A 26,901-nucleotide genomic window follows, 5' to 3' on the forward strand; every position below is an offset into this window, starting at 1 on the left:
TTCACTTGGCACCACCCTGTGAGTAACCCCTCCCACAACTCCCTGGACTGCTACTCCCAAATCCTGAGCAAAATCCAGCCTTATGATGGCCCACATTCACTGTTTTTCAGTATATCAGCTTAAACGGGTTTCTTAGTTAAACTGATTCATAATTCACACACCACTCAAAAAACACAATGTTGCAATATTTAGCACATAAACCCGCACACATGTCTGTTTCTCTCTCTATCATTCCTCTTTATTCATAGCCGAGGTCGCGGGTGCAGGCGCCAGCAGTGTGATGTCTGTCCTGACTGAGAAAGCCATTGTGAAGAAAGAGGAGCTGTGGGACATGGTGGGCACCGACCAGTGGAAAATCAACAACAGCCTGGACGAGAAGTACGAGCCCCGCCCAGTCCACGTCATTTTGAGAGAGGCCCGTGCGCTGGTGGGCAAGGAGCTGCCGTACTGCATCTTCAGGGGGAACTGTGAGCACTTCGCAAACGAGCTCCGCTACGGAAAAGCAGAGTCCCGGCAGGTCAGTGGACCCAGTCTTTTAGTTGCAGGACTCTTTTTGGGGCTGGGATGAAAAACAGAAAAGGGGTTCCAATGGTAAGACAGGGTGTAGCTGGAGGAGTCTTGTGTAAGCCTTGTGTGGCCTTCTATTGTGGCCAGCCTATGGCACACCTGTATAACATCCTGTCTGATCAGCATCTTGATATGCCACACCTGTGAGGTGGATGGATTATCTCAGCAAAGGAGAAGTGCTCACTAACACAGATTTTGACAGATTTGTGAACAATATTTGAGAGAAATAGCCTTTTAGGCCTTTTGTGTACATGGAGAAAGTCTCATAATGAATGGGGTCAAAAAACAAAAGTGTTGCGTTTATAATTTTGTTTAGTGTAAATACGTCTGATACACACACTTATAAATGCATGTTCAACATATAGGCCTAAGCCTGTTTATCTTGGCAATGTATGATGATGAACACATCCAATATCCAAACACATCTTCGGAGTTGGTCAGAGATTTATAGCAGAGATTTTTATCCTCCAAGTTATTAATTGTGGCTCTGCAGCTTTCTGCAAAAGAGGCTAAGTGGAGGCAAATATCACAATGTAATCACAACCTTAACAGTGCTGTAGTACAGATTGGATTATGAAACAAAATGAAGGAAGAATAACTCCCATAGAGGAATGGAGCAATTTGGGACTACTAAAACAGGGAAGAGGCAACCGGTCCAAAGTGTACATTGCTGCACACATGCTATTAAAGTTCGTCATTTTATCCAGTAATGGCTTCATTTATTGTCATTTAATTTGATTGAATTGTCTTGTTCGTGATCTGTCAAAGCGAGCACATCAATAATTTTCATTCACTCAATTATCCTTTTATTTACACAGGGTGGTCCAGTGAAATAAAATAAAAATGACAACTCTTCTTCTACTCTCTCTTTGCAAAACATTAAAACATGTTTATTGGAGAAGAGTTGTGTGAGGTATTTGGTTGTTAGTAATTTGGTTTACTGACAACATTCTAATCCATTTATAAATTATATATTAATAAATGTATAAAAATATATCTAGGACTTTCCTGTTGATCATTTTCACTGGTGTTTTCATTTTCTACTCACCATATATCAAAATGAAGACATGGATTCTGTTTGACTTAAGACATGTTAGAAAATAAAAAAAAATAACTGATAAGCAAAATCATATCAACATGCAATCAATAGTTGTTTTTTTCCCCCAATAGTGACCTATTTTCATGTTGAGGATCAATACATCAAACCCCTTTTACAGCATAAACGGTCTACATGTCTGCCGTCCATTACTTTAAAGTAGAAAAGGGAATCTTAGCGGTACAAATGTTCTAATGTGAGTGAAATTTAGCATAATTTCAATAGAGTTTTGAATGTCAAGATGACTCTGTGCATCAAACCTCTGCTCACTAACTACAAGATGTACGTGTTCCTCTGCAGGTGCGTAAGGCCGGAGAAGTAGCCATGGTCGCGGGTTTGGCTACAGTGGTGGGTCTGGGTTTTGTAGCTCTGGCAGGAGCTCTGTTTGGAGGCAGCAAAAAAGAAAACAAGAACACACAGTGATGGAAGTCCCGGGTCACCTGTGCAGGGGCTTGATTAACAGATCACCAGCAATGCCTAAGGGTAGTTAACATGATCGCTCATAGAAAACACTTAATATACATGCAAGCTTCTGTGATTTAGAGAGAAGTTTGGCTGATTTTTATCTTTTCTGCTCAAAGTAATCACCATATCTCTCTCATACCACCTTTTGGTTTCAATAACAATGCAAATTGGCTGGTTTGGTATCATGGCCCTGACTTTTTAACATTTCTACAGACAGCACATAGAAGCACAAAAGAAAATGTTCATTAATTAAGGTGTCAAGATAAAATCTGTTTAAATGTTTTAATATGGAGTTTTTGAAGATAACTATAGATTTTTATTGGATTGTGAGGGATGTGAGATTCACAAGGTTAGGGGATCTTTTCTATATAAAACAAAGTTTGCTGGTAGCTGCAAATGAAGAAATAATGTTTGCTACTTGAATCGAATTTAAACGGCTCTGAAGTCTAAATGGTGATTCTTGTTAGCCAATACATTAATAAGCTGTCCAACAATAAGTTTACATGATTAAAATAAGCAAATATGATATTCTGCTTATATCTCACAGAAAAGTAATGTAATGAAATGTTATAGTACCTTATGAACTGTAGGTCGTTGGCGGAAAGGAGACGTGGACTGAATTAAACACTCCTGCTTTCTTATTTTATCTCGGAGTTCTCAATTTAACTGGAATTTAAGGTTTTATCTTAAATTTATTTGTAAATGTTTTGAATAAAGAATTATTTGTGTGATTATGGATGGTAGTCTCTCTTTCTGCAATGTAGTGTTGCTCTCACACAGGGTCCTAGTTCTTGACCTCAGTCTGGTTTCAGTTTTGAATTCATGAAATTTTGGTTTTAGCTGTTTACTTACTTTCCTTGGTCACTTTTGAGAAGCAGCATACTCTATTATTTTATTAATGTTACTGTGTTGTAGAGACAAACCACCTTATTTTATCCCTGAGTACGCTGAACTTGTTTTATTTAAAATGATGTATTTGAAAAATATTACATCTCTCTGATCTCCATCCCAGGCCCTCTCTGCAGATTTGATTTTTACTGAACCATTTGCATCTCTCCAGTTCATTAGTCCTCACAAATAAGAGACACATTTGATATCACCCAGAAATCTTTTGTCCAGGCATTTGACATATCTGTCTGAGACGTCTGTCTCCACCCACCTTTTTATAATTGTGCATTTAACAAAACATTACCAGCAGCAATTTCTCTTCAGTGCCCAATACAATGGAGAATAGATATTTCACTAAATTTCTATTTTCATTGTTATATTTCCTACTTATGAGTCCACATTGACTTCTGTTGAAATTTTCACCTCCTGTGTGTGGCAGAGGCAGACATCTCAGAGATGGATACCAGTCATCCTGGTCAACTCACTTAGTTCTTGGCTCATACACTTGCTGACGAGGACTGTGACGAAAGCCCTTTAATCTAAAGAAGAAACATGTGGTTTATTTTAATTATTTATTTTTAGAATAGCTCACATGCTACATGATTTGGATTCTCTGTAAAAGGTTGCATCCAGTTCCTTGCCTGACCTGACTGCCCCAAAACAGGACATTAGCTCCCATGGTGATAGCTGCTGATTGTGTCAGCTGGCTTATGTATACAGCATCTTGAACAGTAAGTAACACCAAATCTAACAATACCACATTCATCACAGACAGGGGATGATGAACAGAATATGCTAGTGGGAAACATTTCATGTCAAATTTCTGTTGAAACGTAAGAATTACTTGATGTGATCCTACAGAGCAGATCTGCAATTAAATAAAGGCACAAATAATAATAAAAGCAAAATCTACTTCAATCTCCTTTACTGACCACACCCACTGCCAAAAATGACTGATTGTAAATTGTACTTCCTCAGATGATCTCAAAAGTTTTTAGTGAGATCTGCAGGATTATACACGTACAAAAACATAACAGGACTTAAGATTTCATAACCCTTCATCCACAGCACTACCCTGCATAGAACACACTAGGAAAAGACATGTAAACACACAAATTGATTTTCCCTTAAAACCAGTTCTCTAGCCTCAGTTTAACTACTTACTGCATTTCCATGTGCTCATCACGCATCAGCAGTGCATGTTCCACATTTACAGATCTGAGATCAGTCAAATGTGTGTCCCCTCGGGCCAGTTCAGTACAGTAAAATCCAGTGTTGAATGTGCAAAGTAGACAACAAATTTGTAGTTCTTTGCCAGGAAATCTTTTGTTGGGCCGCACAAATATACAAGTGCATGCATGGATTGATCTTAAATCTGTAAGTTAGTGACAGCTGAACTAAAACATTCATATCCACTGTGTGTGTGTGTGTGTGTGTGTGTGTGAGAGAGATTACTGAACAACATTCAGTAGAATACATGTTTAAATTCTTTTTTATATATATATATTTCTCAATTTTAAAAAAAAGTGTCATATCTTTGTCATTTTAAGACAAGATGCACCATTTATATACATTTACTTTACAACTGCAACTTTGAGTTATGCATTTAAAAAGAAAAAAAAAAAAGAGGGGGACATTTTGTGTGATCAACTCTGCTGCAAGAAGTGCTGCTTCATGTCTTCCTAGATTTTCTATATCGCTTTTCCGTCTCTGCATTTGTTTCTGCTCTGCCATCCCCAATAATGCATTCGTAAATCACTGGACTGTTGCTTTTTCACCTGTCTGTCATCAGACCAACAGTAACACTTTCCTCCGCTCAAACAACAACCAACGCCTCTATTATAGCGAAACACTGTTCACAGTTTTTTTTCTCAACTTCTAACACTTCTTTCTGGTCCTTTGTTTGTGGAATGTCAATCCTCCATCCGCTGCTCCGGGTGCAGTCACTGGTCCATGTTCCTCCCTCTCCATCCCGACTCTCTAATCTGCTTTTGCATCCCCCGTCAGTCCAGCTTGCGTGCGCCCAGTTTGAGAGGACCTTTAGCAGCTTTGCGCTCTGCCCGTTTTGCCTCCAGCTCTTTCCTCCTCTCCTCCCTTTTCTTCTTGGACAGCTCGGCCTTGCTGAGACCTGGTTGATGCAAGCATACAGTAAGCAAAATAAAGGGGCCATATTTGTTATAAAGGGGTGCCAGCGGAGATACTTACCCTGGTTCCCATCCACTGACTCCCAGCTCTCCTCAGCTCCCCAGTCCCCTGTTGCCTCTGCACCCCAGCCATCTCCAGCCTGACAAGGTGAAAACACAACACACACATCACTGAGCTGAAATGCATGTAGTGTCAAGATTTTACAACAGTGTTCTCTCATTTCATCCTCATGTTTTCTTCACCTATAGATCAACAGAGAATGCAGCAATTTACTTCATATAAAAGGAAGAGTCTTACATTTTGGGTAATAAGTTTTCTTGCTGAGAGTTGGATCAGAAGACTGATACTACTCTCTTGTCTGTACATTTTATATGAAGCTAGAGCCAGTAGGCAATTAGCTTAGCTTAGCTTAACAGACCTGAAGCAGGGGAAAACGGCTAGCCCAGCTCTGAATAAAGTTTGTGCATGCAACTCATGTCGGTTTTACACTTCGGTTATTGTATGGATTAGACAAATGAGATGTAACGTGTTAATTTGGGAGCTTTAGAGGTGCTTAAAATTACTTTCAGGATTAATTTATTTAAAATCCTCATTCAATTTCAATTAAACACTTTATTTAAACCATCCATCTCTTGCTTTTCTGTCTTATTTGCCTCCCTTCGTACTCACCGTGGTGGCAGCAGTGCTGGCTGTGTTTCTCTGGGACACGCTGGCGAACAGATCATTCTGACTGGCCCCCTTGGCTGTGCTGCTGCTGTCCCAGTTGTAATCGCTGGCCAACCGCACCCCTTCAGGAAGGGGGAGCGTTGCGCTGGTCAAGGTTGTGTCCGTGTCCTCCTCCCCCCAGTCGTTGCCCCAGCCTTCTTCGCCCGCAGAGCTCTGACCCTGCCCTTCCTTCTCATTGGACCAGCTGTCATCAGCGTCCCAGCCTGAGCTGCTCCAGTCAGAGCTCTGCTTTTTCACCGCCGTGGACGACGAGGACCGGCCCACCTGGATATCAGAGAGGTGATTCAAGATCGAAATGGAGACTATATGAAATAATATAAAAAGCAAAAATTTTATCCCCAGTAGAGAACATGGACTATGAAGTTCTTCACAAACTGACTAAGAAAAAAATCCTAAAAGAAATCCTGTTCACTGTGGATCACTTGTTCTCAATTTATTGATTGATAAATCCAAACTAAAAAGGGCTCATACTCCTCTGTCACTGGCCTTCTTTTTGGATGATACCATTCCTGACCAGTCTGTGTTCCAGTCATCTGGGTCAGTGTGTGCTTTCTCTGGGTCCTACATGAGAAACAGTCCACAATTTATGTGATTAGAAATTATAGACATGTAAAAACATAATCTCACATACACATGTGTATCTCTCTCTTTTTTTCTTCAGTAAAAAGTAGTGAAATCCTACCTCTAAACTTCCCCAATCCTCCTCCTCATCCCAGCGGTCACCTATTGGCTCGTCATCATTGTCTGTTACTTCAAGACTCTGTGATTGGTTGGCACGGCTAGAGGGAGGATGGCGAGTCACAGTGGATTGTGGAGTTTTATGTTCAGAATCTACGATAGAAAGGAAAGTAAGAGATAATGTTTCAGATAGCATATTTGAGACTTCTTAAAGGAGAACTCAACCATTTATACACATCCAAGTGTGTTTGCACATTTTGGGGATGTACTATGTATTAAAAAATCAAATCAAATCCAATTTTGATCAGAAATTGCCTCGAGTGATGTTACTTGAGTCAGTATTGGTTAGGACTGAAGATAAGTTTGAAAATGAAATAAATCTGGGGGGGGTGGTGTTAGAAAGAAGAGAGTTTACCAGACCTCTGTAGCTCACTCCTCATCTCTGCTTGGGTCCCCCATCTTGCACGATGGGGGACCTTTCTTTCAAATGCGAGTTCCGTGTGACTTTGCCGGTTAACATGTAGGATTTTTAAATTCCAAAACTCCACTAACATTTCATATCACCATCCACAGGTTAACAACGCAGCCAAAATGTTATTTTGTGTTTAATAAAACACAATATAATTTGTTGTTTTTATTGAATCGTATTAATCTCATACGAAAATCTTCATCCAAAACAAAATAGCCTACAGAATAATAGAACATGGCACAACTAGATAGAGTATACAGGGGGATCACGTAACAAGCAATAAAGGCATTAAAGAAAAATAGTGAAGTCTTTATAAATTTTAACTGTTTTAAATTCTTCAGACTACATAATACTTCAATATCATGTTTGATTTCTTTTGAAATGTTTTATTTGAGAATGTCGGCCTGTTATTTTTTTTAAGATAAAGGGGTTCAAATAGGCTTTTCTTTTACAATGTTTATTGTATATTGTATGTATATTTTACAATCAATCTTTTCATAAAAGAACATAATTTATTTTCGTAAATATAGCTCGTCATAGTCTTAAAGAAATATTCAAAATCTAACCAAAATAATTTGGTTCATTAATAAACACAAAATAAGTGATAAATACTTTCAGTTTCGTTATTGTAAAAAACACTTTTCCTCAACATCAATCTTGAATCTTAATACAACTGTTGTTTATTTGATACACATATTATAGAAATGAGTGCAGCAGTAATGTCAGATCCAATTTACGCTGGGGAGAGGGTAGTTCATCGGAAAGTTGGCCAATGTATTTATACACTACGCGGGTTAGGGAGCTCAATTTGGCTGTGAGGGTGACTCCGACCAGAGTTCACTCCGTGTTGGAGTGGAAGTGGCAAGGGTCTAGTTTCGGAAAGGCCCAATGTGCTGAATAAATAAAAAGGTGATATCTGGGGTCCCCCTGCACAATTTTGATCCTCTTTTTAAAACTGCTCGTCGTGTGTTCAACAATGTTTTAGGAGTCAAGCAAATCAAATGTGATAACCCTACCAGGTGCAGGTGCACTGGTGGCATTGGTAGGGTTGCTGTCGCTGGCGGGCATGCTGCCGTCAGCTGCTGCACCCCCCTCTGTCCCTGGAGCGGTGCGGATCAGCTTGGACGTTAGTGAGGACACTCCAGTCACGGCCCAGCCGGCCCAGCTGGAAGAGGCACCTGCAGGCTGAGCACACGACGCTACGTCCTTTTCTGCAGGATGGGCAGAAGACATATTACTTTTTCTGTATATCAGTATATATACACATTTTTCACACTGTAATATATTTATTTCACACTTGCTTTAACAATGTAAACATCAGTTTCCAATGCCAATAAAGCTTTGCAGCTCAGCGCAGTGTGTTGCAAACCTATATCAGCCAGCTTGGTGGGGTCTTCTGACACAGTCTCCAGCTTGGTCAGGAAACTTTTGATGGCTTTGAATGCCTGACACAGAGAGAAAGGCAGGAGAGAAAATCCTGAGCAGAAATACATCAGTGTATACCAGTAAAAACAATTAATAGTGTACAGAGGTTAAACATCAGTATACAAGGTTGAATTAATAGGCCATACAGAGGTGGTTAACCTGAGTTAAAACAACTGGTATCACAAGCCAGCTAAACTCTGAAGCCAATTATTGGATGTGACACCTCCCTGTCTCATCCAAGAATTTCACCTGGGATAACTGCGTTTTAAAAGAAAGTCAAATCAATGTGGGTTGTATGAGATTGTGTGTCTAAACCTTGCCATACTGCTGGGGTCATGAGTCAAAAACATCAAGCTTAATGCTTCAGTGTTGACATTTTGCTGACAATGATATTCTGTTACTGTTGGAGGACAATACATAAAAGTACGCATCACATTACATCACAACCGTGACTATCTCTTCAGGACCACAAGGTTTACAGTAAATGAGGCATTTTCCTGCTGATAAATAACACTCTAAATGTTGTTGATATAGATCAATTAAAAAGTGAGTTCCAAAATCCCAAAGCAGAAGCAAACGGTTTCCTTTTCTCCACAGCAATGAATTTGTAGGCGTGCAAGCGTGAGATCAAAGAAACACCATGTAGTCACATATTCCCATCAGTCATGCGTACCTGGTCCCTGACGCTCTTGTCGGGGTCAACAGTAATGGCACAGAGGTTGGGCAGGATGCGGGCGGCGATCTCTGTTACACTGTAGTAGTTGTGTGTGGCGGCGAAGCCCAGTACACCAGCAGAGCGGGAAGCCGGGAAGGGGTCTTTAGTGGCTCGTGAGAAGGCAGAAATCAGAACACGTTGTCGAGTCTGTGAACAGAGGGATAATCTTTCATTTAAACAGATTCTTTACTGAACTTTGGTGTAGGCATTTTTGCATTAAAGAAATGAAGCACAATGGTGTGGGTGGACTTTACCCCGGCATTGAGGTAGGAGGCGATCTTGCCCAGGCAGACGGTAGTGTTGCACCGGATTGGGCCTTGTTCGTCTTTGGCCTGCAGCCGGGCAAAGTGACGCATCAGCTCCTGGTTCAGGTTGGTCTCATTCAGCTTGGGAGCCAGCAGCAACATAGACTGTATCGGGAGGAGGAGAAACAGAAAAGAGTTACGGCTATGGCAGGCGGACAACATCCAGTACACAAGTAATCTATCCTGGTCTGTGGCCCTGTTTAAGCATGCACACTACCTTCACAGTCTGTTCTCTGATGGCAGGGTTGGTGTCTGTGAAGCCGTGAACGACGTGAGGGAAAATCTGGGAATTGACTGCTGCCTCGTTTAGATACTGAATGAACTGCTCCATCTGAGAGAGAGAGAGAAGAAAAATCAGAGCAAAGCAAATCAATGTTTTTATCCTTTAACAAAGGCTTAAAAACAGCACATAGGGATATGATTTCCTGCTAGCTTTTGGCTTTTACTAATTTTAACTGGTGTTTCTCTTTCCTTGCTCTAGTGCTGCAATGTTTTCTTGCTGGATAGTGCATAGGAAACCAACATGTCCACTGAATCACTGTGGGAGAGTGTCAGTGGCTAGATGAAACCAGGCCTTCCATACCTGCTGCAGCAGTCGTATCCTCATGGCTCTGTCTGTGGAGGAGAACATCTTCACGATCACAGGAATGATCTTCTGTTGGTACTCTTCTGCTGACAGGAACTTCCCAACCTTGCAGACAAACAGATGGAGATGAGAACAGGGAAAAGTGAGAAGAGGTGTTACTTTCAAATAAGGCCTGAAATGAAGTGTGCACTAATGTGTTAATACCAGTATAACAATGTCTTACTTAGATTTTGAAAAAAGTTTTGTTTATGTTTTACTTTGAAAATGATCAGAGATGCTTGCAGACCCTGTGGTCTTACATTTGATAAATGTGATGGAAATTCTTGTGAGCGAGTCAACTCTTATTGAAGGTTTCAGAAAACTCAGAACTAAGAACACATTGTACTGCCAAACACAATGTGAAGATTGCCTCCTGGCCCACAATATTTATCCCGTAGAGTCTACGATATATCCCATACAAGGTCGTTCTTTACTGGCCAAAATATGTACTGCCACACTACTGGATGTTAGACTCAAATGCATTACCTAAGTAATGATGGGAGCTGGAGGTCACATGTATTACATTCTAAGTGGAGACAGTCTGTAAACATCTAAGATTCAGGAAGTACACCAAGCACCCCATATCTCCTGTCCTTGCACTCCTCAACTCATTCCTGATCTACCCAACTTTGAACTTTGAACTACTGCTAGAGAGACAGAGGTCATTCTGTTTCTCGGACTGTGAGTGATCAAATCGTTACGTATATGTGTGCCACTCCTCAGCTTTCACCCACATTGAGCCCACTGAGGAAAATACCCTCACAATAAGGTGTAAAAGTTACGCGGGCAGGTAAGGATTCACCTTGAAGAGCGGTGTGAGGACGACAGCGCCTGCATTGCCAAACTCGAAGGCGGTGAGCAGCTGAGGCAGGACCTTGTGTTTGCAGAAGTCTTCAGGGAAGGAGTCCAGATTGTCACTCAGATCCTGGAAGAACTGCTGCTTCTCAGCGGGCTCCTTGATCTGGAAATAGAGAACATTTCAATTCCACAATTATTATAATTTATTATGCTATTATTAGTTGCTTTAATATTATTAAATATACTATTATATTAAGACTTGATCTGCTTTACAATTAAAATAAAAGTCTAGGAAGCAAAGTAATCAAATGATTTGGGTGTATTAAGACAACTAACATCACACAGTTTCCAATAGCTGGTAATTGCTTCATCAAATTTATTGCATATTTATGTGCCATTAGAACTTGATACTGTTCTATCTTGATAGCGTTATGACTTTACTGACGAGATTTAATTTTAGCACTAATGCAAACATCACGGTTATACATGCTAAATGTGTGTGTTAATGCAAGTCTGCGGACCTGTATCTCTTCCAGGAAAAGGTTGCTCTCCACAAAGCTGTTGCTGAGGAACCCCCCGGGGGCTCTGCAGTTCTGGAGAAAGCGGGCTGGGTTGGGCCGAGCTCGGGGATTAGCCCCCACCAGTTCACAGTAATGAGGGACCAGGGACTTGGGGACCTGTTGGCAAAAAAAGGGCACAAGAGAGAGAACACAACTCTGAACAAGACAAAGATTCCTTTTAACTGTAATGGAAACCACGAAGAAACTGTAGGTTATATTATTTGAGTCATTCACAGTCTCTACTAACTCTTCTCAAGTTCAGTTTGACAGTGCTTCTTCTTTACATGAGCATAATGTCTGCCCTTTAATGTAAAATAAACAATAGAATGATCTAAATGCTTCTAATTTCCAGTATTCCTCACACTACACATTTATCTGACTTCACTAAAACACTTGTACAATCCATTTAACAATAGAATATCAAAGTGGAAATACACCATCGCGCGGCAAGTACACAAAGGAAATGTCATACCTTTCCAAGGGAGCGAAGGGAGGATGTGCGAGGTAGTGGCCCGTTGAACACCTCCCAGATTAGGCAGCCCAGTCGCCACACCTCCCCTGCCCTGCAACAAACATGCACACAGTTCAATAGAAATGTTTCTACGAACACAAGGCAGTAATTTAAGGTTTAATATCTCATCAAAACTTAATTCAGGTATCTTTACATAGTCCTATTGTGAACATCATTTCTGCACATTCTCCAGATAGTCTTATTGCTGCTCAGCCTTTTCTACCTGTTTAACATATTAAGCCTAGTTCATGCTACATGATTTTTAGCCCGATTTGCCACTCGGCGTTATGTGAACTACTAAACAACGCATCAAAACGGCTCCCTGACACATTTCTGACACATCGCCAACATCTGCTAGATATCTAGCATGCCAAATATCTGGAGGAGTCGGCTGACTCGACATCCACATCCAGTGTGAACGCCACAACGACTTCAAGACTCCCATCACAAGACGGCAAGTTGTGTAGTGTGAAGCGTACGGCCATCGGCCGATGCTGAAAGTCATGTAGTCTGCACGAGCCTTTACTATTATTATTTCAACTAGCTATTTTAAATGTGTGTTGTTGTTTTTTTTAAACAACTCTCTCTCACCATTTCTCTCCACTGCTATTGGGCATCTCCGGTGGGTCATATTTCTCCATGTCTGGGTAAACAGCCTTGGGGGCAGGGAGTGAGACCCCGCTTGTGTCACCCTGCTCAGGGACCACATGGTCGAGGGCCCCAAGCTTCCACTCCCCAGCTCGATCGACAAAAACAGCCCATACACCCAAGTTGTTATGGAGCAGATGGCAGTCGTTGACCAGGAAGCTCAGAGCTTTCTGTGGGAGGAGGCAAACGGTAGTGGTGGAGTAAGGTCTTACAGAGGGCTGGTGACAGAAATGGCTCAACTATGGTTCCCCTCAAAGTATCATATGGTGCACTCTCCTATCCTTACCACTATCTGGTGCAGTCCCCAGGAGACCTCCAGGTCCCCAGCTCCACCCTTTTCTGCCTGGGCTTTCAGGTGGACTGACAAGGGCGTCACCTGCTCGGTAACCAGGTACAGGCTCTTCTCTGTCTGTGAAACAACCGCAAGTAAAATAAATGATTATTTTATGTGTATGTAATTATCGTGGAAATTTGTAAATTGCTGGAGAGGGATTAAGCAAATAATTGAGTAAAAACCAACCGTTGTCTTTGAAGAATTTATTAATAAGAGAATAAACAGAGTACTAAAACACATATACAGCTGGTCCAGAGACCTGCCGCCGAGGGCAGCTTCGGGCGAAAAAAGGGATGTATAATCATTTACGCAGTTTAGGTTTCTATGTTTTGGGGAACAGAGATCATCTCCTCTCCTTGAATGCACATTCAAGGAAAGGAGAGGAACAACAAGAGGGGGAAACACCAAATAAATCTCACACCTCTGACCTAAACCCTAGTAAATGTGGACAGACTAACATAAGGAGTATAGAAGAAGGAAAGGTTAATGAAAAAAAACACAATACATATCTATAAGACATAATACTACTACTACTACTACTACTACTACTACTACTACTACTACTACTACTAATAATAATAGTAAAAGAACATGCATAAAAGATTAAATGTAAGAGGACACAATTTTCGGCCATAACAGTTACTATTTTGTATGTTTATGCACCAACTTCACGGCAAAAACACTCAACCCAAATACTATCACAATATCAATTTAAGCTACTAAACTAGAGTGATTCAAACACAGCACAACCTTGCACACACATTAACATTTAAGAGGGATTTGTGGTAGGAATGATATTAAGCTAAGGAGTTTCCCAGTTGCTGTTGATCTTCAGGAGTATGATGAGTGGTAAGAATCTTCAGAATTAGGAATATGTACCCATCATAGACAAGGAGGAACCATAAATGCACACTGTCTTCCTAGCTTGCAATCAACTGTCACATTTTCCTTGATACATTTGATTTTCAATTCAAGATATACATAATAGATAAACCAACAGATGCACAGATTTCAAGTGTTTAATAGTACAGCATGACTGGACTACTGGACCTTGCTGAGCACACAAAAACTGATAAAACAATATAAGAAACTGTTTACATGATCTAGTACACAACTCACTACAACTTTTGTACAAATATCATAGGCCCACAACGGCTTAAAATCACACTTACCTCTATCTGAACATGACAACGTGACATGTAGGGAAAAGCAGATGGTGGGGATGAGACACTAATTATATGTTAATTAGAGTTTAAACATTAAGATTTACTTTTAGTGTCAATTTACGCACGGCATCTGAAAAGTATCGTTTTGCATAACCCTCCCAGTTACACAAAAATACAGTCACCCACACATATGCATTTCATCAGAGAGGCCAGAGCGCAGGGTCGCCTTCAGGGTCTACCTCAAGGCCGCCTGGACCAGTTTTCTGGGGTTCAGTGACAAAGGCGCTTAGGCAGAGATGGTGGCCATGTGTGAGACCAGCCCCCATTCAGACCATTTTTTGGTTTGTTTTTACCTCATGTGCCTCACTTAACTAGCTGATTGATTTTATCCTCTCAACAATGTAAACAATGGTAGAGAGTGTGGAGATAAAGAAGACAGGTGCAAAATCACTCATACACAAAAACATACCTCCAATCCATCGACATAAGCCAGGATGTTAGGGTGCCGCAGGGTCTTCATGCGCTTGAAGGCGGCCTTGGCCAGCTGGGTTTGCTGCTCTGTTCCCTGTGCTACCTCGTACACAAACACGGACACTGGCTCGCCATTGGTCTGAGGAGACAGGATGGGGTGAAATGGCTCACTCATAAAGCTGACATGTGATATTTAAACCATTACCAAGTGTCACACTAAAGAATATCATGGATCTTGTAGACCATCCACTCCATAGTGTCCTTAAGACACTTGGCAGTTCCTTTAGTGGCCGACAGAAGATGCCCCGGTGTTCTACTGAACGGCTCAGATGGTCTTTTATTCCAACAGCAATTAGATCCTTTAATGCATATTTCTGATTTTAAGGTTTTCAGCTGGTCCTATTTGTAGCAACCTGTCAGCTCTAATCAGGATTCAAAGGGCTTTTAATGAGTGCATTGTTTTTTTTACTTGTCCTGTGTGTACAAACTGGTTGTCTTTTCTGTTTATGTTGTTTGATGTGAGCTGGTGGCAACTGAGTTTCCCCTTTGGTGATTAATACATTTTCTAATCTAATGTAATCTAACGTTTATGCTTTGTAATTAAATATAACAGGAGTTGAAACATTAAATATAATATCCCACATAATTTTTAAATCTATTACAAAAAGCAGAATGCAATCAGGAAGCTGGTGCTTGGCTGTGATGATCTGGCCCTGCAGGGATGATGATGAAGACAGTCCAGACTGAGCTGCTCAACGAAAATAATAGGGACTGCGATTTATGTGAGATTTCTGTCAGTGATGAGGGACGACATCTTCATTAATTTGATAAAGCTTTGGCTTGAAAATAATTATAACAGCAGTTGTTAACTCGGCTAAAAACGGGGTGACGTGGCGAGGAATACGTGTCTGTCCCTCGGAGTAAACAAAGCCTGAGCTCACTGCATTAGCGAAGACGTACGATACTTAATGTTACAGCAAGCAGAACATTTTAATTTCGCACTGACACTGACTAAGCGAGGCAGATACGGACAGACATGACATGTAACCACGCCAATATAACACCGGACGTGTCGTGTGTAAAGGGATAATCAATAAATCAGTGAACTAACACTCTCCAGCCGGCTAAGTGACAGGCCTCCATAACGTCACGAGCTAACCATTAGCAGAGGATCGATAGCCTCTTTTTACCTTTCGCTTTCCCCGATGTAGACTCCATATTCCAGACTTTTCTTGGGTGTCTGGCAGAAGTTCATATGCAAAGTCTTTGACAGGATCCCGGGCAAAAAAGGACCACATCTCCTCTTTCCTCCACACCTCATCAAACACACACACAGCGACAGGAAAGCTACACAGAAGAGCTAGAAGAGGCTAGCTGGCAAACGGCACGGATGTAAAATGGCTCCGTGTGAACTTTGCTTCTGCACGTTGGTTCCGCAGTAGGTTTATTGTGGCGTGTTTAGTAAGAAGTACAAAATTTTACCTCAATGTCTTGGTAAAATCACAATTTGAAGTCTTTTTAAGCGAGTCACAAAATTATATTAATGAGGAAACCACAAATATTTCATTTAGAAATAGAATTCATCTTTGTACCAATGAACAGGGGTATTTCTGAACCACCATGTGGAATTTCAAGCCAATATCAAAGAATGAGGTTTATACATTATGGATTTTGATTTGAAAAGAAACACGACTAAGAGGGTAACAGCCCCCAAAGGCCCCTAATTAACATTACACATTTGTTTGTATGAATGCACCACTAAAGTACAATATAAACTCAAATGATCAGGGTTTTAAGGCAGGCATTATCACCTGGCTAGTACAGATGTCTTGTAGCAACCTCGTTATTAACCTTGTTTATATTGTTGTCATTGTGTACACTTGGATTTTGCATATATTATTGATATTTCTGCACTCTTTATATTTACACACATTCCTACTTTTTACTGCTGCACAAGGATTTCCCTCAGGACAAAGAAAGTTCTATCATATCTTGTAGAGGGACCCTGTGTCAAAATTTTAATGGTAAATGTGTTTAACCAAATGAAAACTACCTAGTTCCTCCACTGTATCCAAATCATGAAGGTATCATTATGATGGTCTCTGTGTAGTTAGTTTTGTTTTTTCCAGTGGGTCTTTTCACTGAGCCATTTGACTCTCCAACAAGAAATGTTACCAAAAGTGAGACTCCGGGACCCCTTCTGATCCTTTGAGCCATGTTAGACCAGGACTTGATAATATGTCATGCATCTTGATGGCTTGTTAGAAATAGAACATTTTCAAATGATGTCATAAATAAGGTGGACTAGGTGAACTGGAGACAGCGTCACAACAACCAGAACAAAGTAAAGGGCAGATGCAAAGTAGTGCATGATCACCAGAAATGTGGCTTTATTTACAGACTATTAACACATTTTACATTGAAGAGTTCTCTAAACATCCTCTACTGGAATTGGTCATGTACCAACTGCTTAGAGCTCCAAACACTACTGTGCCACAAAGCTGGTCTTGAGTTTTGACTCTTGTTTAAGATGGTCGCTAAGTTGTGTTTGAATTGCTTTTCAGTTTAATGTGTTACTCTTTAGTGGTAGTTTTATGCTCACGCATTTTTCTTCAATATGGCATTCGATTGGTGAGTGAAGGCACATCACAAAACTGTTATAGAAATAAGTAGAGCTTCAATTTCACGCAAAATATCTTCTTTGCGTCTCATGCTGTTCAGGTTGTGTTACTGTGTAGCTTTACCAAAACGGACGGCTAACAGGGAACAAACTGCATCGCTGAGGGAGAAACGAATGCAGTTGCTTCGTGCCATACAGGTAATCATGCTCTGTACACTATACAATCATGCTCTTAAATACTCAGCATGTGCATTAAAGCCGTTCTGATGACTCATCTAGGCAACTTTATTTTTCATTCCCTTGTGCACAATTCATATGTAGCAAACCATTTTTTTTAAATTATGCATGTCATTCTACACGACAGCATCAGGGTTTTTTAATTCAGTTTAGGACCACATGGGATGCTGTTAAACACCCATTTCAATTGTACTGGTCAATAAAAGGTCTAAAAATGTTTAGTTCAGTACATGGATTTAATGACATAACTTTAGTCTGTACTTTGATAAATATAGTTTCCAATATATTGATAATCTGACCTCATGAGGTCAGAGTCAACTCTGAAATTCCACACAATTTCACAGCCTATAGTCAATAGTGTGTAAGAGGGAAATTTCCAGTTTGTAGGACAGGGTAAGGATAAGAGAGTTTTATTACACATTCCTAAGTATTTTTTACATCCATCTTTCAGAACATACAATTCACATTAACACAAGATTAACATTTCAATTACACAAGGAAGTTTTATCATTTTACAAGACAGGATTGGAGAGGATTGTAGTTCACTTGGTGCCACTCACAAGTGTTGATACAGAAAATTATAGGAATAAAATTTTTACATTGTGCAGCGCTGAGGGTGGAAAATTACCACGTTGCCTACAAGTCTTGTCAAATGCATTCTTACAGTCTCCGATAACAAACCCCCCCCCCCCCCCAACATTTGTGCGCAACTTGATGGTATGTACAAATTGTACATGTTTGCGTGCTCAACATCCCTACTAACAACTAAATGGGACACCAAGTCTATGAAAGGGGTGTGACAACATAACATTTGATTTCATCCTGTAGGTTTTTTTAATTTAAAGAGTGGCTAAAATAGGATATGAAACCCATTTTTAAAATGACACGAAATTATCCTTAAGACTAAAATCAGTTTTGCCCCAACGTAAAAAAAAAGCAGGACACCGCAGGGATTTGAACCCCGTCCCGACAATGTCAGGAGTGCCAACCACCGGAGTCTTTTGCTTTTTGTTACTGTATTAAAGGGCAAAAGCAAAACATGGAGGAACAAACCCAGAGGTTTGTTCCTCCAGGAAAAGAAAACCCTCAACACCTGGTTGCTATTTTATCCTTTCACCACATGGGGATCTCTTGGTCACGAGGCTGAAACTAGAAGAAAGAGACAACCGTTTCCCCAATCCCCAGCATTCCCCACGACAGTATTGTGTGACCGATTCCACGAGATCCTTTTATCCACATTATAAAAGCCACGATACCAGCATCCCTGGCGATACCCAAAGCGGTTTTCCCTTTGCAATTCAGCAGCACTCGCGGGTCAAACAGACAGGTGGCTTTCTTGCCGAGATTACAGCTGTAATGGAAAGAAGACAGACAATTTAAGCCTCGCCCCCCCCCCCCCATATATAAATCCCACACTTGTGCCAATACGACAATTTATGCCAACATGGTCATTGTTTACCGCGACTGATGTAGCAGGATTTACCACAGCTATTCTTCTGCAGTGATGCTCAATTCTTCGAAGTATTAAAAGATTGTACCCTAGAGGCTGGCTGTACCAAGTCCTCCATGACTCCCTGCAGAGGTTTAAGTCGCCTGGCTCAGTACCAAGTTAAGCTGAATGAGAAATCTGAAAAGGAGAGAAGAGTGTTGCCCCCCCCCCAGCCCCAAAAAACCCTGACCAAAATACTACTGCAATGTTTGACAACGACTTCATGAACATTATGTTGTGTATTACGAATGTTATGCAGAGCTGATGTGCATGCAACACGTTGAGTTACACATTAAAGCCATGGTATGTTAAAGAAAAAAAAAATAAAAAATCAAGGGAACCGAAATTACTTAACTGAGCACCCAATGAGACTGAAGTGATGCAGTATTAGCGAGACAAGCTTGCAGCTCTTGATCTTAATGTGACTGGATTCTCAGTGTTCCACCACGGGTTAGGTCGTCCCAGATGACAAATTAAGACTTTTTTAAAAGGTAATTTGACCTGAGAAACCAAGAGGGAAAGAAAAGAGGCACACACAAACACAGCAGGGCTTCTGCGAAGGACGTCAGGGGGAGGGGGTTCAGATTTAAGCTTAAGCGCACAAGGGGTGGTTGGGACTTCATTCAGGGGCCACACTCATATTCGCTGACAGCTTCCACAGATGGCTTTGCATTCAGGGGCAGGCGATTTCGGAGCGGACAGACGAGAATGATCTGAAACAAAGAGTGATCTACACAAGACACCCACCACACAATACTTAAAAAGATACGGGTTCTACTCATCTTATATAGTTTAAGATGCAAAGCAATAGGGCCCTGAGGCCAAAGAGGAATATGCTAGTAAAGCATTGCTGTTACTGATGATTTGAGGTTAACATAAGCCAGTTCCAAGATGTCATTTTGTCAACTACAACATTGCAGAAGTTTATTTTGAAAAGTTAAGCCAACATCTTACTACATGCTCCAGGTTAGAGGACTTCACCTGAACCTTCATCTTGCACTCTGATTTCTGTGAAGAGAAGGGATACACCCAACCAAATCCAATGCACAATACACACTAAAGCAACACATTTGCGCTGCATTTCAGACCAATTTAAAGCTGCGCCATGCACAGCTTTCCTCAGCTACTTAAATCTTTTGAAAAATTCACACAGTTGCGCGATTGAGTAATTTCGTGTGACCAAACTGCCACTTGCACAGTTGCGCGAGGGCTAGCAGCTGAGGGCTAATTGCTCCAATCTATATACATATTAGAGACACAACCTGACTCCACTTGCTCAAACTGTGTGTTGGTTGATTTCAAAGGGCAGGATGATTCCTGTGTTGTCCTAGGTAGACTGCATTCTTCCTTTGGACTGTTCTGAAAGATCAAAGAGGCAGACAACACACACCCCTGTCCCCCGCCCCCCCTGACACAGTATCATAGAACTGACTATTGTTATCCTTACCCAAATGCTTTACTGCAGATATCAGAATCAATGAAGGTCCATCAAATCTTCCCATTATCACAAGAGACTTGTTAAGAAAGCACAGCAGTGCTATTTCTATAGTCAAGTTGCTTCATTTCAAGAATAATGAGGGCAGTTGAGCCCATTCAAAGAAGTGACCCCTCTAGGGTTGAAATTTTCTGCTTTCCAACATCAATATTTGATGGATTCAACTTATCTGCCTTCAATTTCCACTTTGAAAAGGATGTCATTCGAGCCCAGGTCACATCCGTGCTCTACAAAGCTCCAAGTTTTAGTCATACCTGAAAAAGCACAAGAAAAGCTCCCCCACACAAGCCCCCAAAAAGAACAAATGCATACCAAAACTGTTTTCAAAAATCACAACAAGCTATGCATTTATTATGCAATAAGAAAATCCTTTACAGATAGTTCACTCATTGTATTATCAATACAAGGCATAGTAACTAATTGCAAAGGAATTGCAATGGAGGCATTTAGCCAGACAATGAATGTTAAGAGAAATGAGACATTTAGTGACCTTACGTGATGCTCGATGCGCAAGGAAACTTGTACATACAATGAGTTAGGAGAGTTCCTGATGGTCTCGGGTATTGGAAAGCGCACAGGACACAGCACACTGAAAAATGCAAAGGAAAAAAGCCTCTCTTCCCACAATACCCCATCCAAAGAAGCAGTACAGAACTACAAGACAATGCTGGCATTACAATACTGCCTTTGTAAGGACAACTTCGTGACTATGAATACAATTCACAAAAGATTGAATCGATTTTCCAGAAGAAGCATTCAAATACCGCAAGACTGAACGCGAGGGATTCCTTCCTTATGAACTGTAGACTTGGATGTAGATTTTTGAAGGGTGGGCCATATAACTTAATCTGCAAGAGTCACAAATAAACAGCCCCCTCCCAACCCCACAAAGAAACTTGGAGCCTGTATAGAATTGATGACTTCTAGTAAAGAGACTTTTTACCACACTCCCTGGGAAAAAACCCGAGCTTCTTGCTACATCAGGAGACTAGTTTTGAGGTCGCTATCCTGCGAGGCAAAGTGTCCACTTGAATCTTGTTCGCTGCACCTGGATGTTTCTTACTCAAGCCATTTTGCGTTGGTAACATGGAGCTGTGAAGTCTAGGAAGAGACTGATTAACGCCCCACAACCCACCCTCCCATTACCCACAAAATGTGCATGAACCCCCATTTTAAAAAACACACGTTCCAAATGGTGTAGAATGAATAAAATCTAATAGATTTAACACCAAATACCTTCCTACATCTCTTTAAACAGCAGTGGATGCACATGATCCCGATCCATAGCACTATAGTAAATAAGATGAGCTCAGCTGTACTGAGCTGCTAGCACGGGGGGGTTCTTTCGATGATCAGCTTTAGGGGACCATGCCTGTGAAAAGAAAAACTCGAAACACGTTTTAAATCCCCCCCACCCATTCCAAATCTTTACTAGCCAGGATCAACTGCCATTTCAATACAATTTCTCTTGATTGTAAAAAAAAAATACTGCATACAGTAGACAGCATTGGCAATGATGAGTTAATGTACAGGATAGTTACACCCACATGTACATCATTTCATGCATTAACTCACTGCTCGGGTTAAGAGGTAGATGAGGGATCTGTACCACTGAAGCGCAGCTGAAGCACTGAAGGGTTGCTGTATACACACACCCATCAAATCGGCCAGACGGGAGACCATCGAATCTCACACTCCAATGCTGAAAACTTCTTTGGGGGAAGACCTATTGAACAACAAAGGGACTGCCTCTCCCTCCGGCTGGGTGAACTACTTCTGATTGCAGGGGGGGTAGAGAAGTCCAATAAGATGTTCCTCTCGCCAGCACACTACCAAGGCATTCACCACAGCAGACACCACCACACTCATGTCAGTGCACAACCGGAGGGGTGACCACGGTACGAAACGACTTACACGGCTTGCCTGAAAAAGGAAGAGAAATCTGTGCGAGAAATTGTGTTCTACAACAGTTGTTTCTAGAAAGTGGTTTAAAAGCTAAATACCTGAGTGTGTTACAGAGATACCTCTACCCAATATACAAACCAATGCCTTGCTTTAAACGTGTGAAGCTAGAAGACACTTGTGCGCCCCGTCCCACCCACTCATCACTGGCTGGCTTGCTCTGGAACTGCTTCAGCGATGGCCACTGTGCCGCTACCCTGCCCTGTGCCTCTGGCTCCCTCTGGTGTACACTTTCGGCGACAGCTGCTGCAGCTTCTTGCTCTTGGGCCCCCTCTGCTTTCCCCTCTGGTCCTGTCCTGCCTGGATCAACTCTGGTCCTCCCACGCCCTCTGGTCCTGTCCTGCCTGGATCAACTCTGGTCCTCCCACGCCCTCTGGTCCTGTCCTGCCTGGATCAACTCTGGTCCTCCCCCTGGTCCCATGGCCTCACGCTGCGCTGGTCCTGCGATGTTCCTCTAATATCTAAGTCCATTCGTTCTCATAACTCAGTCCATTTCACCGGGAAAAAAAAAAATACAATCTTCTGTCTTCTCTAAAGACTTTTACATGTAGATGAATAAAACAAAGTCCATACAGAATCATCTGAGCCTGTGGCTGCTTGAGCTACAGCTACTGCTCTGGCAACATAAGCTTTGACTCCTTCCAAGCTGCACTAAAACTGCAGTTTGTTCTGTTATTTTTTGTTTAAAAAAAAAAAAAGTTAAATCTTCAAACCACTACCACTAAGACAAGTGCATGATTACTAAAACTGGAGTAACTCCAGAACTTAAAAAAAAAAAAGTATATATGCTTCATTGAATTTCAAAATGTTTGCCTCAATCGCATAACGTTAGACTGAGATTTAAGTCTGTGCCTCATCCACCATCTTTTTTTTGGATTGTCTTGATTGCATCTTTGGTTTACAAACATTTGAGGAGTAACAGTTTAACCAGCTGCCCTACATTGGGTCTATTTAGTCTCAAACTGGCTTCTGTCTTTAATATTATTACTCTAATTGATATACCTTAGTCTCTTTAAATAACACACAGCTTGCATGTTTCTCACATTAACGTTAATGCACTTGCTATTTAAAGCTCTCTGGAGAAATCCTTGCCTGCTGCCTAGTCTGCTTTACTTGATTGACTTCGGTAACATGACGACCTTTCTATTCTGAGAGGTTGCTTTAAGGCCACGTCACTGGACTCTTGACACAAACCTAGCGTCTCACGTCACTGCCATGTTAACTTCAAAACAACAATGTCGTCGATTACAATAGTGTAACTTCAAGCTGCCACTTAGTTATTTAAGAGGCATTTTCCTATTAAGAGTAATTAAAATACTTGCGGTTAGCATCGAGGCTGGTGCATTTCTGCCCGCTCCCTTTCCATCAAGTGACGTCACGCATAACTCAAATCAACCAATAGCCGACATTTACAGGAAGCTACGTCACTGCCTCCATCTTGGGCCAACAACCGTTACGAAGAAAGAAAACTTGGATTCGATTTCTTTATAAAAAATAAAAAAAAATTATATATGACGTAAGAGGTTTTGTTTGATTAAGTTATTTTCTAACGTTCTGACAACGTTGGTATTTAAATTAGCCTATATTTGAGTCGCTTAACCTGCTGTTAGCTCGCTAGCCAACAAAAACTATTAAGCTTCGGTTTTAGATCAAGGCTAATTTTTGTTGACATTTGCCAACAGAAAAGTATAAAAAAAAAAAATATTGATGGTAAAATTCTTGATTAAGAAAAACCCAAGCACTAACGGCAACGTTACAATGCGTCTCTTGATATGGAAGCTAACGTTATTTGCTTTCGAAACAGGGCCTAAATTAATGTTACCGCTCTGACTTTGATTAAAACACACTTAAGTCAAACACTTAACAGCTATCAAGCTAGGTAGAACAAATCTAACGTTACAAGTCTTCAATCCTAACATTCGAATCTCTAAGTATAAAAGAAAAACAAACAAACTGGGTTTAACCTGCGACGCCCCATACCGCGACGAATTCGTACCAGTGCAATCTGAGTTGCAATGGCGTCACTTACGCAATATATACTGTTTGGGTGATTCGTCTATGACAAGAGGAGGTGTTCATCCGATGAAAAAGGTAGTCCCACTTTAACACACAAAGCGCTTACAAATGCTGATTTGGGCTTTAGAGTCTAATAATAAATCAATAAATGTGAGAAAATAAATGATAAATAGGGCACTCTGCCTATATTCAGTATTAATACATGAAGGGGTGCTCCCATTCAACCTGGCCTAGACAAGACAATGAGTTACTAAGTGTGATTGTGTGTTAGCATTAACAGTAATATTCACTATTTATAATCACATGAAAGAGTGTAGTAAATAATATTTCAATAAACACATTTCAACCCATTACAGCTATTAAAACAGCTGACGTCACGGTAACGGCTGCGCGGATTCATCTCTTCTTGTGTGTGACACGGTCAGAAAAACCGGATCAAACTAGATTATGTTTGAGTTGCCGGATCTACTTCCCTTTAACCGCAATGATATGCTGTTTGTGACTGACAAACAATACAAAAACAGCCAACTCATCTGGTTTCACATGGCTTATGTTCAGTAACGGGTTTTTTCCTTTTGACAGATTACTAGTAGTTTCTGCAAAAGATCCTGGTACTTTTTTCATTAAATGTAGCATGTATTATATTAATGTAGTTGTACACCTGGTACACACCTTCATTATGTTAGTCTAATCTTTACCGTCCAATTCAACCTGTACATAGAGTGATAGATACATTACAGTGATCGTGTTGGCTGAAGAGTGTACGTGATAAAACTAGAAATATCCAGAAACATCCAGTGCCATAAAGTGTGCAGCTGTGGCAGGGTGGAAATTTACCAGGACTGAAGGCCAAAATGTGAGTTACTTTTATTCACCAGCAGAGGGTGCAGTGAGAAGACGTGCCATTTGTCACGTCTGTTTTTATGTACAGTCTATGGTCCTAATACATGAAATCTCCCTTTCCCTACCATGTGTTTTCATCTACTGAACTGGTTTCATCATTGATTACAGTCTACCCTGGACAAGTCTGGGCAACCTCCCTTATGTAACTATTCTCATCATACCTCTATGTCATTGATCAGCAACGGCCTTGTGTAGGGTGTTGTTCTCTGCATGAGTTTCAGCCCCTCCCAGCCTCAATGAATTGATCTTTTTCATGGTTGTTAGACAGGGTATTGTCCGTGCTGACACACACATCAGAGAAAGAGGCATCCTATTTCTTGTGATAACCATGCCACACCAAGGCTTTTCATGCTAAAGGCTCATCAAACCTTTGTGTGATACTTGCTAATCAAATCATTACAAAGGAGTTGTTCAGTGACTCAGGGGTGTTACAAGTTGGGAAGCCTATTCAATTGTAATAATGATTATATTATTATGTACTGCTGTTTCCTACATTATCAATAGCTTATGTCATGTTGACCACAATGTATTGATTCTCTATTGTGTATAGTCTTACCCCCAGTGTTGGGAAGGTTACTTTGGTTACCGATAGGTTACCGATTACAAGTTACCCTATATAAAATGTAAATAGTAGTGTAACTATTTCAGATATTTTATCAAAGTAATATAACTTATTACATTTAATTACTTTTTGGTTACTTTTTTAAATTTCTAATGAATGTAACTGTAAACCATTTTCAAAGACAGCTTAAGAGGCAAATTTAACTGGCAGACCGATGGCGCTGCAAATTCAAACATGAAAACCAAAACATCAGAATAGCATCAAACTGAACTAAATGGCTGTGACTGGAAATGGCAAAGGAAGACATTGAGCATCTGCGCGTAAGTTCATTGCATAAGTCACTACATGCAAAATGGTAGAACATGTTGTAATTTTTTCTGTTGTGCTATACAGTGCTGTAAAACTGTCCTATCCTTTTCTTTTCTGTATCACAATGTACAAACAGTAAAAGCATAACTGTGAATCCAATCTCTTGCAATGTATAACTTTGTACTGTTGAAATTTATATATGCCATACTGAACAACTGCAATGATTGAGAAAAACTGATACACTAAAGGGTTAGATGCCACAGTTAAAATAATATGACTTATAAATAATATGATAAATTACAAATTTATAACATCATATCACCCTCCCCTTGTAAATGTAATTATGTAGGCATCAGCCAGATGGTTATAGGAAACTTCTCAAAATCAGTGGGGTAGCTGTGCTCATAGCTTTTTGTAGTAAAATTAATAACCATAGTGGAAAACAATGTAAATAAAAAATGTCACACAAGACATGAAGTTGAAGCACGCAGCAACACAAACATATAGGCAAACCCCACTTGTGCAAGTTACGTCAGTGGGATAAATGATCCCTGGTATAGATCCTGTGCCACAGGGCTCGGTTCGATTGTCTCCTGGATCAGGACAAAGGTCTTGCTCTTTCAGATGGTCCAATGAGCGTCCAGCTCTTACATCAGGCGTGATGCAAAATCAAGCCACCATTCAGGAATTCATACATTCCTGCTCACAGGCCGTGA

At 40.8% G+C, this 26,901-nt stretch overlaps 2 protein-coding genes across 2 annotated transcripts; one reads left to right on the top strand and one right to left on the bottom strand.

The window, feature by feature from the left end:
• On the top strand, positions 1-2,864 carry rarres3l (retinoic acid receptor responder 3-like; the record flags this gene model as incomplete). Its single annotated transcript, XM_038699098.1, is given in 3 exon segments — positions 1-18; positions 249-517; positions 1,964-2,864. Coding segments are annotated over 3 exon segments (410 nt in total), but the record flags the coding sequence as incomplete, so codon positions are not given.
• Positions 2,865-3,924: 1,060 nt separating this feature from the next.
• scyl1 (SCY1-like, kinase-like 1) lies at positions 3,925-15,986 on the bottom strand. The gene is made up of 18 exons (XM_038699097.1): positions 15,783-15,986; positions 14,591-14,731; positions 12,908-13,030; positions 12,565-12,791; positions 11,935-12,025; positions 11,424-11,579; positions 10,907-11,065; positions 10,063-10,170; positions 9,697-9,810; positions 9,429-9,584; positions 9,133-9,321; positions 8,404-8,479; positions 8,051-8,245; positions 6,570-6,718; positions 6,359-6,448; positions 5,831-6,151; positions 5,222-5,300; positions 3,925-5,144 (listed from the first exon to the last, which is right to left on the bottom strand). The coding sequence occupies exons 1-18, from the start codon at positions 15,888-15,890 to the stop codon at positions 5,020-5,022; spliced, it is 2,607 nt and encodes an 868-aa protein (XP_038555025.1). The 5' UTR covers positions 15,891-15,986; the 3' UTR covers positions 3,925-5,019.
• Positions 15,987-26,901: the final 10,915 nt, after the last annotated feature.

Source organism: Micropterus salmoides, unplaced genomic scaffold (assembly GCF_014851395.1).
Source record: "Micropterus salmoides isolate LMB-PRFRI ecotype aquatic unplaced genomic scaffold, ASM1485139v1 Ms_hic_scaffold_5, whole genome shotgun sequence".
Taxonomy (NCBI): Eukaryota; Metazoa; Chordata; class Actinopteri; order Centrarchiformes; family Centrarchidae; genus Micropterus; species Micropterus salmoides.